General features: G+C 38.7%; 1 protein-coding gene across 4 annotated transcripts in view; it reads left to right on the top strand.

Annotated features, from left to right (window-relative positions):
• The window catches only part of KIAA1328 (KIAA1328 ortholog), a 175,793-nt gene that overhangs the window by 73,787 nt on the left and 86,134 nt on the right, over nt 1-15,872 (top strand). For 3 of the 4 annotated variants that reach the window (XM_074932615.1, XM_074932618.1, XM_074932619.1), the window contains one exon: nt 6,715-6,780. The exons of the other annotated variant lie outside the window; for it this stretch is intronic. In XM_074932615.1, the coding sequence (XP_074788716.1) occupies nt 6,715-6,780 (66 nt within the window). The remainder of the gene's footprint in view (nt 1-6,714; nt 6,781-15,872) is intronic. 4 annotated transcript variants of the gene reach the window in all.

Raw genomic sequence — 15,872 nt, 5'->3', positions numbered from 1 at the left:
TGCAGTTAAACTTCCTCTACCTAAAAATGGGTTTTGGATGTTCTTTCTGCAGGTCTCAAATGTTCAGTCTTTGCCATTTTCGGAAGCTTTACAGAGTTGTAAAGAAAATTGCCCTTGTTCTAGGTAATCAGGTCTGACCGAGTTAGTCGCCTCTTCACTGTCATCTCAGACAGCGGCAAGATTCCAGTTTACTTTGGCCCCAGTATAGGGTGGGTCTTGAGTCACAAAAGTTGGACAGGTGGCTGAGTTTCTGCAAGACTGGGATTCTTGAATACTTTGCCTAAAAGAATGATAATACCTGTAGTCTCAGTGTTGTCTTGTTTAATGTTAATCTTTGAATTTACAAGTACAGCTGGCAGGTTTTGTTTCTTACTTGTGGAAGACTACCAACACATCTGCTAATTCCTTTGATTTACATAGATTCTTCTTGTGTATGTGTTTTAAGCTTCCATTCTTCCCCCTGTGTAGAAATGACACAGATATGGGGTGGGATCGTAGACAAAGGATTATCAAGAATTTATTTTCAATAGGATAGCTGCTCTCCCCTTTTCTTGTGTATTAATGTCATCTGTCTCCTGTTTGGTGTTTATATTCCAGTAATGCCAGAGGCCCTCATCAGGAGTGAGGTACTGCTGCATACTAAGAACTGTGCAAGCATACTGAAAGGCAGGTCTGCTTTGGGAAGACTAAAATCTGAAGAAGAATAACTTTTGGGGGAGGCTAATTTTTTTTTTTTACTTTATGTTACTATTTCTTTTGAATCACTTGTTCATTTTAAAAATTGTTGACACAGTTGTGGTGTCATTTCATGGTAAAGTCCAAAGGCAGCCTTTTCCTGCAAGGACTAGAAAGCCTTGCTTTCTTTTCATGTCAGTGACTAAAATTCTTGGCCATATCATTGTCATTTTTTGCCTTAATAAGGGTGATTACATACTAAAGCTTCAAACATTGGTTATTTGATTTCTTATTTTTATTCCTCTGAAAAGGACAGCAAAACGAGTCAATCTTCAGAAGCCTTTCCTTTCTGATTTTCCTGAAACTTTTGCATTCTTCTTTTTTTCAACATAGGTCACCTTTAAACAGATTCTTAGCTTGCTTAAAGGAAAAAAAAAAAATCTACTTATGCAAAGGGTTGTGAATGCTATAAATTAAACCTGCGTGATAGAATTGACTTTGTCTGTTTACCCAGCTGTATGGGAACAATGGATGAGCCCATCTGAAAGATACTTGAGAACTGGGATAATAAATTAAGACCTAATTTGACTGGGCACCCAAGGGTATTGGAATAATTTTACAAGGCCAGACAGAGCCAGTTTTAGTGTGAGTAAATATAGGGAATAGCCTTGCCTTACCTGTGTTACTTTCGGCAAATCCTCTGATCTCTCTCTGTGCCTCTCTTATCTGTAAAAGGGAGATAATGTTTCTGTCCTTATTCTTTCTGTTTTCTACTGAGAATGTCAGGTTTTGGGCGCTTCTTCATGCGTGTTCAAAGTGATTAGCAATGATATTTCAAACTTAAGGTGGTCTGGAGTAAACTACCTTGTAACAGGATGAAGAAAAATAATGCTTTTTCCTTTAACCTCTAGGTTACTAGGTTGTAGTTAATTTACTTGTCTTTTCTAAAAGGTACTAACACCGAACAACAATGCAGATGGACATAAATATTTAAAAGAAAAGGAAACATCAGTGTTGAAATGTCTGCGTATTGCTAGCATTCACAACAGAACTCCACCTGCACTCAATCCTCTGGAAATGTGTGCCATAGTAGAACCTGTTGGCTTGCATAAAAGTCCCATCTACTTGCATGCTGTGAATGATGCTGTATTCGTGGTGATAAGCACTTCAATCTCAGCTCACTGCTTAAGTGAGGGAGGTCTGAGCAGTTCACTGCTTAACTGAAATATATGCTAGTTCACCCTCTCTTTGTTCTGTTGTCTTTAATAAGCCTTGTCTTTAGTCTCTTTAGGGTATTTTGATTTTCTTTTTCTCTGAAGATGCCTCTTTTGGTTTCATTCACTTGGCTTTAAAAAATGTCGCTCCTATGGAAGTCTTTTTGTTAGGTGGACACTCATCTCTGGTATATATTTTTCTGTTGAGAGATAAATCTGGAAAGACAGTTCCTTTCCAGCAAAACATTCTCTTGGCCCTATAGACTTCTGGTGCTGTTATGAGAATTTAAGAAATTCGTAGCAAGACTGCCTGTGCTTGGAAGCACTTTATAAACTCTTACATCAGATACTGCAATTTCTTCAGTATAACCTTTGTAGTGACAGCACTATGACCATACCCACCAGCACCCTCTCAATCTCCCTTTGAAGTGAAAGAAGGCTTCTTCAGTGAAAGCAAGCCTTCATAAGATTGCACTTACAGTCAACGATTTTATATTTTGCTACAGACCTTGAGGAAGAAAACTTCTGTTCTACCCTTCACTTTGTGGAGTTACCTGTTTACTTGACAGCCATTAGGAGTGCAGACTTCCCAGCTGCCTATCTGTGTGCTGGTACTTTCAGTTGTGTAGTCCATTTGACCTGTGCGTATGCCCTTTGGTTCTGCTGTCCTTGGCCTTTTTCGGAAGAGGAAACTTCAGCAAATCAGTTTCTCGTGTACTTCCAACCTCCTTGATTCATCAGTTCCTGGTAACAGACTTCTTGGAGTCCTCCAAGTATATCAAGATTACATTCCAGAAGTTCCTGACTTTTTGAAAACCAGTGCTGGAGACTTTCAAAGCCTAACTGTACAAGCAACCTCGTGTAACTTTGAAGGTGGCCTTGTTTTGGTGAAGTTTGGACCAGGTAACGAACAGAGTTCCCGTCCAACCTGAACTTTCTGGTGGTTCTGTTCTGTATTCTCTCTTCACGAACCATTCAAGAGAGATCATCCTGTGAGAACCTGTTCTGGAAAAAGTGAAAATGTTTCTGGGTCAGTAGCAATAGTCGAATAGCTTGACTCTTATTTCTTAAAGTGGAAATGATTAGAGTTGCTATATCTTGCTGTTGAAACAAATAGAGGCTCTAGACTAATCTGAGACTTCATAAACTAAGTACATTCATTCATCAGTTTAAATTCCAGATAGTGTAATATTAGTGCTTGTTATATTGAAAGATAACAGAACACACATTTTTGTGTGTTCATCAGATTGTTTAATTGTAAGTATCTTTATTTAATGAAATCCAGGTGATTATCAGTTCAGGGCACTATAGGTTGGTCTTTGTATGACAGAAAGATTTTTTTATGAGAGCCGGGGCTGTGATTTTCTTCCAGCTATGAAGGTGGGAATTCGTTATCTGTCTGTACCAGGATGATTGCCTGCAGAAATATCTCTGAGTTAGTTATGAATACCCTAAGATTTAGCTTGAGTTTTTCGTTTCGAGCTGCAAAAATTTCAAACTTAAAGTTTTTTCTGATGCACAATTTGCCATTTGAAGTTTGAGGAGTCTCCTCCTGGGATTTTATCCACTACAGGACAAATTTGTATACTTCTTGAGACAACTAGACTCATTTCTCTATATAAGCAGATTTTATCTAGTGAGGTGGCATGAGCACAGACCGTGCATCTGCGGCATTTATTGCAAGACTGCATACATTTTGCATGTGATTATGGTTTAGAACCGCCTGGTTACCTGTCTCTGATCCAGTGAATGCACTAAATATCATTGCATAACAATTTTGGTTGCCATGTATTCATGGCAGATGCCAGAAAATGTCTGAAATATCCCACTTTCAGATGTATAGTAATGCACATTTCTCTTCATTGTGGAAATTAGCTCTCATGATTTCAGAGCTTGAGGCGTGGGTAGAAACAGGCCATGCAGACATTCAGGACTGTCACGTGCCAATGATGATTCATGGTACCATCAACACAAACAGTGATACATGAGTTTCTCTTGTCAGTGCAAGAAAATTGTCAATCTGAAACCAAAGTAGTGAAAGGTAACCACACAGTTGCATGTTTTCTCAGACTGGCTGAGCTACTTCCTAATATTTAGAGTAGGGGAAAGCAAATGATGTCCTCTGATCTATCTCAGAAGTCTGGATTACCTTGAGGTCGGTCTCTGCCTTGAAAGAAAGTAATTTCTAGTCAATCTGTAATAGATACATTTGACTCCCTGTTACATCTTTCCCCATCTGTTCTGTTCTCTATAAGCAGCAGCAATCCTGTTGCCTGTAGCAGGCCAAACAGATTTTCAGGATGTCTTCTGTTTTCTGTTGTGTAACTTCACAAACTCCTCTTACTCTCTGGAGTTGGGTTATGAATATCAGTACCTTAGTTGAGGACTGTCAGATGAATGTCTCTGCTCTAAAACTTTAAAGGGCTTCTCACAAAGAAGTAAGGACCTTGGTGCCTTTTATGGTTAGGTCAGGACCCACTCTTGCGGGATCATGTCACTCTTAAACCTCAGCAGAAAAGCTTCTACTCACAGACATATTGAGGACATCAGTTGAGTCAGGAGCCATTTATGTTCATGGTTACAGAAAATGAGACTAAAAATTTTAATAGCGAGCTTGTCTCGTTAAATGAGCGTGTGAGACTGTGAAGGTAGAACATCCTGTGAGCAACTCGGGTTGCTCTCTGGATTTCAAGTAACAGCTGTGGAGACCACTTATTTTCCAGAGATCCATAATTTCATCACGTAAAGCACAACACTCCACAGCTTCTCGGCGCAGCTCTTCCTTTTGGATACTTATCCTTCAAGTGCTTGTTCAGTTAGGCACTCTGTGACTCCTAGTGATTTGTGGTTTTGGAGTATTTGATAGCGTCCATTGTAATGAGTGTGTACATTTAGGCATGGGGTTAAAAGAGACAGAAAGAACAGTTATTTTGATCTGTAACTTTTGCATTAAGTATGGTACACTGCCTTGGAGTCCCTAGAGGTTTTGAGGCTGAGAGGAACAGAGGACCTGGGATGCAGAGTGTTGTTCAGGGAGCAGCCTGCATGTCCATAATGGGGGAAGGACTTACTTCTGACCAGTGCTGCTAATGCAGAAATCCTCCTGTTCTTTGTGCCTGGGTGCATGTGCAATCAACCATCATGTGAATGTATAGACAGACTGACTTGTAAGTAACCTCTTGTTTTTCAAACCAATATGTAGCACCTGGTGAAGACACAAACCTATGGCTGAAACACCAGCACAAGTTCAGCATTCACACTTGAATTGATATACATGTAAGCAAGCTTTGAGTATAATACTGTCTCTGGTTGTGAAACTATTATTTTCCACCTTTTCTGAGGCTTAACACAGAAATGCGTGCCAATTTGATTTTTTTTTTAAATTTTTTTGTTAACTTGAACATTTTAGTTGATCAACAGATTTCAGCCTATTGGAACGTTATCTTAGATGCTTTGTGTGGATTCTAAAGCTTCAGGTAAAATCAGAGCTAATGGTAGGTCTGGAGGAAGTCCTTTCTACTTGAGCAAATGAGAGTTCAGACACATATACAGAAAGGTCTTTAAATATTTAGGCCTTTGTTTTTCATTTTATCCATGGGAATGTCATTAAAGGGACATGAGAAGTTTTGATTAATATTTTTCATTACTTGTGCCGACCGTGAGAATTCTGCATACAAGTGGTCTACTGGGACTGCTGCTGTGGTCTACCAGGTAAGTGAGGGCTGGCAAGCTGATGAATTGGGATCTAATTCTGTTCTGTTACTGTCTTGCCATCAAGTTATTTAATTGCTTTCTGGCTTAGTTTCTTGCTTTTTAAATAGAAGATGATGCCCACCGTTTCTTGGAGCATGTAAGCTCACTGAATTTAAAATGTTGTGTAAATGCAAAGATGAATTGTTGGTCTAGTTATAAGATACTGTAAGGGGAGCTCAATTGGTGTGGGACTTCTCTTTACGTAAGTTAATTCTTGTAAAAAGGTAGTCTTTTTGCCTGCACTAGGTTAGAAAGAACAAGTACTCAGGATGGGAGAAAACCCTCTGATGCTGTATGACACAAGGCAGATATACATATGTTTCATTTCACGGGCATGTTTATTCATCAGAGGTAAAAAGGGTTGTGTCATCTGAAGTAAAGAGTCTACACTTCTGTAAGTAAAACACGAGAAAAAGAATACACTAGAGTCTTGTATTAGCTAGACTATGCATTCTTATTATCTGGTTCTTTAAGCAGTCATTTTATTGCATGGTTTATCCAAATGTTACAACATGCTTATTTAAGGCTAAGTAAATGTAGAGGACTACAGATCTGCTTAAAAAAAGTATTTCAAAACTTGTAGATTTTTTTGCATTTTTTAGTGCTTTGTCAGTCAGGCCATGTAACTCAGTGAACACTAACATATTGGGAAGTTTCTCCCTGATTCCTTCTTTCTAAGAATGTGAGTGATAGGACCCTCAGTCACTCTTGGGTCCCTCTGTAGAAAGCAAGAGTGGAAGCACAAGGCACCTCCAGAAGGTTACTCAAATCCAGCTGATGGTGCAGTTTAGAAGAATCTGGGCATCTTCTTTCTGAAGTTCTCATTATTTTCTCAATTATCACGATACTGCTTTTACTTTTTCATGAATGATTAGATGGCATCATCACTAAGATGATAAACACTGAACACAAAGTGTACAATCCTAAGTAATAAGTAAGACCATGTTTTTCTTGGTATGGCTTGTTGATTTTCAGACATATCATTTGTGGTGTTCACATGCTGAACTAATCCCTTGTGTTAAAATTAGTAAATATTCTAAGTATTCTTTTTAATTTGTCTTCAACCTTTTAGGCCTATGAGTCTAAACTTCTGTGTGCGAGCATGTGCCAGGCTGCCCAACAGACCCAGCAAAACCAGGTATGTTCATTATGCCCTTTTGACTTTTTCCATAATAGGAGAAAGTTGATAGATTAAGAGATGAATACTTCTGTTAAAACAAACTAATAAGAAAGAGTTTAAGGATATTATGGAAATGTTTTGAAATGTCAAACACTGTAAAATGATGGGGCTGGTCACTTTTTTTAGATGAACAAAAGCCCAGGAAAATTCTCTCCTTATCCAGTGAAGGTTCTGGTGAAACCACCAATTTTTTTTCCTCAGTGAAGCAATATTTCTGTATCATGGTTCAATAGACAGGATGACTTGAGACACTTGGATGGGAGCTAACGTGGGACTTTCCAGCCATCATGGTAGATGAGTGATTTCACAGTGGTAGGGGAAGGAAAAAAGTGCATACTACTGTCTTCTGGGAGCAAATGAGGCTCAATTATTTGGGTGGCAGATGCTGCCTGAAGTAGGAAACATCTTGCTATCTATGCTAGCAAATGTGATCCAGTGTAAGACCAGAAAGTTGCTGGTACATGTGACAGCCCCTTTGGGGCCAGAGGCTTCTGTCCTCTTGGTGCTTGCATGAAGCTGGCACAGAACTGGGAGGTGCTACTGCCAACACAACCATCACTGCCATGGAATGAGAAAATTTCCTTTCTGTGATGGTTATATTCAAGTAATGAATACTTAGACACCCCTAACAGAAAGTTGTTCCTCCCAGAAAGTGGTCCTCACAGTTACGGTTTTACATGTATTTATCCCTTTTCACAAAGGGGCAATTAAACTCCCATAAGTCTGCCAAATTTATTACATTCTGTCTACTTAAATATTTCCTGTCATTTCAGTTGAATGTGGCATTTTCCGGTTCTTTTTATCTTGCAACTGTTTAACTGTCACACGTTCTCTCTGAGCTGGCTAAATGTCGAGGGTGGAATAAATTATTACTCACATACTGTTATTTGTAGAACTGTAGTATTTGGGTTGGGGACCAGTAACCTCTTGTGCTAGGTAGGCATCTGAATCTGAATGATGGTCACTTTTCCAAAGAAGTCACGATGTCAATGTGTTGAAGCATTTTTTTAAAACCAGTTGGAGATGAAACCTGCTTTAAAGATAAATGGAGGATGATTATATTGAGTATTACTTACTGATATATATTTCTTGCATAAATTTGATTTTCTATTTGCATTCCTTCCTGAAAATGCCATTGTTAATAGAGTTCTGACATCTTATTTCCCTTATTACTGTCTCAGTAGCATTTTATTTCTGATGTTTTAATAACTCAATGTAGACTGAAAGGATAAAACTGAGGGAATTGACTGAAGTAATTAGACCCTGATTTGTCTGGCTGTCCAGTGCCTGACAAACATGTCTTTGACATAAACAGAATAAAACATTTTTGCCATTAGCCACTTACAAATAGCTATTTTGGCAGAGCTTTGAAACTATTCAATTCTCAGGGCATATTGTGCTGGGTAAGGCACCAATTCAGGATTCTTCTTTTGCTGTTGTGACTCCTCCTTCCTGTCTGTATTGAAGTAGAGTCATATTTAGTAGCTTCACAAAAACTCAAAAGCAGTTAGTGCAGTTATCACCCTAACAAACTGAGTATTTCTGAGAAAGTGGAAATGTTCCCATTTCAATTTCTCGTTAATGACACACTTGAGTATGGGATCTGAAATGTCAGTCTTTGTATTTTCAAACCTGTAGAAACTTGAATAAAGCTTATACATAAGAGCAATCAACTCTGATAGCAGTAGGCTAAATATTGGTTTCTGAAAATAAATTTTATATGAATCTATTCTCCAGACAATTTGACTTTTAAATGTTTAAAAATGTGACATCTTTATATAAGTGAATACATATTGAGGCAGGAGCTATAAAAACTTGAAGTTTCCATGCATCACCTACTTTTCACTATCACCTGTTAAACAGCACAACTAGATACAATGCAGGCTTTACTACTTTCCATTGCAATAATTTACTGCCCTTCTGACCTATAAACAGATAACCGTTAGCATGACTTGATACTGTTAGATGTTTGGATACATTCTCGAAGGTAATTCATGGTTTTAAATATTGTATGTGTGAAAGGTTTTATAACCCAGCATTTGGAAAACGGCAGCATTACATTTCCTTGAGCAGTGTTCTGGGAGTAATGATTTGTCACTGCAGCCCTGTTACAGTGCTTCCTGAGCAAGCGTCCTCTCCTCTCACCTCCTCCCAGAATGCTGTATCCTTTTGTAAGGACCATGGAAGAATTCATGCATCACCTTCCTCTTTGTCAGTGCTTTCCTAAAGGGTGACTTCACTACAGTCTGCATGCAGAAAGTTTTCAGTGACCTCACTTATTGATTTACACTTAAAACTTCATTGCAGAAAGGGGAGGGATGCTCCATTAGAGAATTTGGGAGTGAATGTAAGTGGATTCTTCTCCTGCATCTACTACTGACTCACTGTGTGACCTTTGGATAATTACTTCAGCTTTCTGTGCCTAAGTTCACTATTTGTACAGTGATGTTAACAGTTCTTCCTACCAATGTTTGTAAAGCTTTCCAAGTTCTGTGCACGAAAACCACAAGTACAAAGCATTATCATGATTCATAATGGCATTACTCCTTTGCACCGAAGTCCTCTATTGAAATAAACACAGTTGTGCTGGAGTTAAGAGTGGTGAGTCAAGTCTGTTAATTTCTCTCTACTTGTGAGATATAAAATAACTGTAAGAAGTGCTCATGCAAAATGGCAAACCACTTAAATGCCAACGGGATCGTTAGTCTCAGACTGCTGCTTTTGAACGCTGCTTTTTCTTTTGGTCAGAAATAATCCCGAGAACCTCAGATGAGAACCTGAGTTTTCACATCTCAGTAAACTGAGTGCAGTAATGTGCCTGAATCGTGCCTGTTCATGGAAATCAAAGTATTAGTGCCAGGTAGTGGTGCTGGCTAGGTTGTGAGCTAATGACCAGTGACTACTTGGTGAGGTCCACCCCATTATTGTTCCAATTAGTTGTTCAGAGAGGGTAGGAGCAGGGGAACTAATCCTGAAGCATGCTGGCTGAAAGAGGAGTTCCCCTTAAAGAAGGGTGCATGGAATAATCTTGAGTGACTTGCTAAAGACTCAGTATGTTAGTGAGACCTGAGGAGCTCAATCCTCATTTATTAATTTAATTTTTAAAACTTGTTTTGGGACATAAGTGAGAAGAGGGCTAACAGCAGTTGGCAAATAACTTACTCTATAAGCTAATATAGATAATGATTGAAGATAAGTTAATATAGATAATGATTGAAGATAAGCAGAAGACCTCTGACATTTACATAATGTTTACCTAGAGCACTCATAACTTGTTTGTTGTGGAAGTCATTATCTGGAGATTAACAGTAAATGGGGGAAATGGGAATGTAAAACTAAAACGAGAAGAAGACAGGGTAAAAACAGGAGATGTGTTTGAGCAGAGGAGTGAGGAGATGATGTAGCCAGGCTCTCTTGATGATATTTATGGATTATGATAATGCTATCTCAGTAGATAGTCCCAGGAGAAAAAGAATTCATCCAGATTATTGTTTCTTGAGAGGGTAATCTTCTCTGATAAGCATTGTGAAGATTATCTATAAGAGCATGTAGCGTTGGTAAGAGAGCTTTGTGGAGAATCAGAGTTGATATATCTGTCAAACTTGGAAAAAAGTTTGACATTTTCTTTGTAAGTCAGGGTTAGTATATGCCTTTTCTACAGAGTGGGTGTCGTGAGTTTGCCAAGTTCAGCTGCTCATCGAAGATGAGAGCATTTAATAAAAAAAAAGGCTTTTATGCTTCTGTGGTAGGCTGTCAAGGGTATGTGGGTAGGGAGCAAAATGATTGGAAGAACATTATTATAAAGTTTGAAGCATAGGTCAATGAGAGGTCCTCCATAATGGCAATAATTTTTAGGAATATTTTAAAAAACCGATCAGTATCGGGATTATAAAGATTTAATATCTGACAGGCAGAGATTTCCACACAGCTGTTACTAGAGAGTTTGTTTAGGCAGTGGAAGATCTCTGCTGAGATAGCAAAGGTTGGGTTAGAGTTTGGCCATGACCCAGTTTTGTATCTAAGATTTTGGAGACATGTTGGGATTTGAGGATGTAGTTATGCTGGATTACTGAGTTGAAATGAGTTTTTCCTACATCAGAAGCAAGTACTACACACTCATAGTTTTACTGAAATATTAATAAAAATAAGTCCTTTCATTCCTGAGACACTCTTAAAACACTCTAACAAGATAATAACTGTAACCTAACAATTTTATATGCATAACCTTTTGTAGGCCATACAGCATGTGCAAGCAGAAATGGCAGGTTGTAAAAAATTACTGTAGTTGTTTGTATTGTGATAGTGCTTAGAAGCTCAAGCTCCGTTCTTTCAGGTATAGCATGAATATTAAAGGAAGACAGGCTTCTGGCCCATGCTGCGATTTTACAGGAGCACAGCTTGATGCTTGCACCAGCATATGGGCTCTGTACTAGGCAGTCAGACAGTGACACCTAGTACTTTGGCAAAGGAGCTCGTGATGGGCTGCCACTAAGCGTGGTGCTGTTCTAGGGCGACAGGGTCCTGAGCTGGGAAGGATGTACAAACTATCGAGAGAGCTGCCAGGGTTTGTGAACTGCTGTAATAAACTGGAAAGAAAATCCAGAGATTTTCTAGTTTATTTGTGTCACTGCAGAGATGCTGGGAAACAGGGGGACCACAAGTGTCAATCTTGGACTCATTTAGGCAGATGCACGTATGTAAATAAAACACAGTTCCTGTCCTGTAAAGCTTACAGTTTAGGGTACAGGCAACAGAGCAAGAAAGAAAATATGTAGTGATGGTAGCAGAAATGGAAAGACAGGGTGACCACAGAAGCATATTGCCATATGAGCTTGCTGAGTGCACAGCGGTGCTCTGTGCCTGTCTCACTGTTATCTTCTAGCAGTAGTAACCAGCGGTGGTTGTTAGACCTAGCAGGGCTTGCTATTCTGATTACAATCTTGTTTTTTTTTTTTTCCCTCAGCTTGGATTCCCGTGTAATTTTAGCACTATTCTTATGGAGAACTGTTATAGCAAGATAGGAAGTGAATGTTTTATGGCAGCTGAAATCTGTGCTGGAAAATGGCTTAAAGCATTCTCTTTTAACCTGAGCACTTAATATGGTATTTGTGGCAATCAAAAACACAGGAAATGAGGATGCTTTGTTGCAGAGTTAATGAAGAAGATTTCAGTGTGTGCAAACCCTTGGTCTCAGTTACACTGGCTATCAGAAGGTGCTTATTTTCCTGTCTTTCAGTAAGTCCTTCCGTGCTCAGGCACTCTCGCAAGAGTGTTTTCTGTATGTGGCAGATGAGGCACAGAGGAGGGGGCCTGTGGGAAATCACATGCTGGGTCACTACTGAAGAAACAGAATCTCTATGTGTTGTTTGGTATCAGAAATGAATTACTTAGGGGCATGCTTGTGCCCTGCTTTGGTCAGGTACCTGAGCCTGCTCCAAATGGACTAACATGTTGTACCGCCTCGTAGTATTAGCTCAGGTCCCAGAAGCAGTAGAGCTGCATCAGTAATTAGTTCTTCTCAGCAAGCTTAATTAGCAGGCTCAAGCAGATACTGCACTGACATGGATACTTAGCTCCTGGTTCCTAAGCCAGCTTAAGTATGCGTGCAGGAGCCAAGCACTCTGCAGTGTGGACTTAAAGTTTTGCCATTTCTGCTTTATTTAATTTACGAAACAGAGCTTGAATCTCTTTTTAAACTTCTTTCCTCAAACTGTTGCTACAGCTATGCCTTTAGAGGCCCTTTCTACCTGTGGGAGTAAGTACTGCTTTAAACAAGGCCCAAACATGTCTGATTAGAGAATACTCTTTTTGATTAAAATCCGTGGGTTAATTTTTCAAACGAATTTTCATTGGTTTTATTACTTTTTTTAAAAAAAATCAAATCCCATTTCAGTCATCTTTTTAGGCAGGAGATGATTTATTGAAAATGATCTTAGTGTTTATTTGAACATCCAAATGCAATAAATCTGTTCAGTATTTCAATAGCATGCTTATTAATAGAACACATTATTCTGTTCAATACTGCGTTGTCTTTAAAATTTAGCAGAGCATTAGTAGTAATGAAACTAGTTTAAATCAATATATCCCTGTTATGAAAGCATCTACGTGAGGAAGAAAATTCAAAAATTTGCCTGTAACACAATAGCTGGATGATAACTGCATAAAAAGCTCTAAAAGGAAGACTTTCAGGGAAGTTTTAGTTGCTAATTTAGGATATGTGCAGATCACAAAGTATTAACGTTAATTTTAATGGAAATATTTTCAGGACTAAAAAAATTTACCAGAAAGTACTTTGATTGCTGAGAATGAATTTTTGGTCTCACTGGCAATAGTGAAAGAGCTCCAATTCATTGGAGTAGGCTTTATAACTACACAAAATGCAATGACTAAAATGAGTATTGTGAATACAGTCCAGAAAATATCATGGATATTTTTCTGTTCAGTTGCAGAAATTGTGTGAAAAAACAAGTACGCAAAGAAAAACTAAAATTAGATTTAACATTCTCAGCTTGGCAATCGCGTGCTTCCATTAAATGTATGGGCCAGAATTTTTATACTTAGATGTCTAAAATTAAACCCCTGAATAAAAGACCTGATTGTAGAAAGTGCTTAAGCACAATGTTTGTAGAGAGATGCATGTCCTAGTTCTGATAGTTTTAATTTTAGTTTTCTTGGTGGGTTACTGTCAGTTCGTTTAACTCAGTGTTGCCACAAAACGTCTAATTCTCTTGACTTAAGTGTGTTGAGCTCTACTGAAGTAAGTGCAGGAGTGTGCCCTGTGTGATATGCCCTTGCAGTGAGGTAGATGGGACTCCACAGTATGTGTGTGGATCTTTGTCTCACCACTTGAGTAGGTGTAAGGAAGCAGAGAGAAGACTGTATAGTTAGACCACTAATACCATCTAAGAAGCTCTTGAAAAGTGAAATAACCTGGTGTTGCTATTAAAGGTTGTGGGGAGAGCTGGCTGGTTTCCACTTTCGAGAAGCAGACTATGCTTCTATACAAATTGGCTCTCCAGTTTCAAAAAGGCAATTCCAGTTTGCTGGTTGCTAAGAATGCTCTCATATTGAAGACTCAGTGGCTTTCTAATGTGTTTTTTATGGTGTATCGACCACAATTGTTTGTAGTCATTTCAGCCTGCTTAAATCCTTCAAAAATGCCCACTGCCCCCCCCCCCCCCCCCCAAATCAAACCAAAAAAAATACCTCACACCAAAAACCCCAACCCCAAACTTAACCTTCAACAACCCTTTTCCGAAACTTCAGAGATACTGTGAAGCAGAAGAAATAATTTGCTTCTTGGTTCTCTGTCTACCTGTGGAGGTGAAGGTCTTCAGAAAACATTGCCTCAGAGCACTTTCATGAGATGGGTAAGTAGTAAACTGTTGCAAATGGGTGTCTTGAGCCATAGATAGGTTGAGTGATTTACTGTTGAGATATCAGTGGGAGAGACAGATGAGTGACAGCATTTCTGCTCATGAACTCGCTAGCTCTTTCCCCTTCTTAAGATGTTGAAATGTAATGAAACTTAAACATTTTTAAACAACTTCCAGATTAAATTTTAATAGGAATGAAAAATGAACAATATTCTTACAAGTAAGAAATGGTCTTCATTATTTTTTAAAGTCCGTATCATAAGGAACAGCACCATTAATAAGAGCCCTGAGTTTTTTTATATTATGTACACTGTTCAGATAGAAATTTAACAGGGAATTTTAATGAAATGATGGCAGAAATCACATTTTTATTACATCCCTTTGCAGAATATTTCCTGTGAGACCAAGATAGAGAGAGGCCAAAATTAATGGCTTTTCATAGGAACTGAGTGATAAGTTATGGAAAGCTTATAGAGATAATAATTTTAGGCTGCTGTTTGGATAGCTAAACAGTCTTATGGAGAATTGCTGCTTAATAGACATATCATGGGAATTAAAGACATTTGGATGTTAATTTGTATACATATTTTTGGTATAGGACCATAAAGAGAAATTCATTTTACAGATACTTTATTTGCTGCTCTGTAGAGACAGGGAAAGAATTCACTTACTGGATAGTTCCTGTCATTTGACCACTTAAGAGAACATGGAGAGTTACCAGGGGGCTGCCTCTCTTTTCGTTTATCTCCCCTCTTGTGGTTTTTAATCTGAACGTAAGAGAGCATGATAAGATCTTACCGTGGTTTTGTTCTCATTAAAAATTAAAGAAATTGTTATTTTGGGAAATGAGAGTTATGTTTAGGGAAAATAAGCACCAAAAATATTTATGAAAATCTAAGCAATCTAGCATATTATGTTGACTTAGAGTTGAGCTTGTATTGCCCACTTGGCAAATATATTTTACCATATTGCCGTACAACTATAATAATAAATGAACATATACTAAAGCCCCCTATCTACTATGGCAACTGGCGTTTTAAAAGCACTTCACGTGCTCGGTTTCCTGTATTTTAAATGCAGATGTTCATCCAACTTTTAATACCAGTGGGAGGCCCTGTTCAAAACCTGCATTAGAGTGAAGCACAAGGTGGCAATAAACTTAATTTGGGCTTTTATCTTTCTTGGTTCCACCTCAAAGCTTTTAAATATTGCAGTTCTGAAGTGCGAATTTCTTTTGTGTTAGTCATTTCTGTGAACACCTGTGAGCGGCTTGGTTTAATTGGCCTACAGCTGGTGCTGATTGTGTGTGCAGGGGCTGGGGGAGGCACTGCCTGATCGGCTGCCTTCGCGGCGGGCATCATTATCTCTTCTCCTTCCTTTTCAGCTCCTTTTTTTTGTTATATGCAGGTTAGAAAGGTTTAGGGATTAGGGACTGAGAATAGAAGGGGGTCCAGTGAGATTTGGTGCCTCATGGATGAAGTCATTTCAGCAAATATATCTGCATGCATCAACACCTTATTGAACAAGTCAAGCGCAGATTTACTAATCTTGTTAGTCAATTTGCAATACTTCTGTAGCTTTCATAGAGGTGACTGTGCCAAGAGCCCCAGAGGCTGAAGTGCACAGCAGCGACAGTAACGTAGAAGGGAGTAAGGATTTTAAGTTTCCTCTCCA

The sequence above is a fragment of the Athene noctua genome, chromosome Z, assembly GCF_965140245.1.
Source record: "Athene noctua chromosome Z, bAthNoc1.hap1.1, whole genome shotgun sequence".
Lineage (NCBI taxonomy): Eukaryota > Metazoa > Chordata > Aves > Strigiformes > Strigidae > Athene > Athene noctua.
This window is presented reverse-complemented; position numbering and strand designations above follow the sequence as displayed.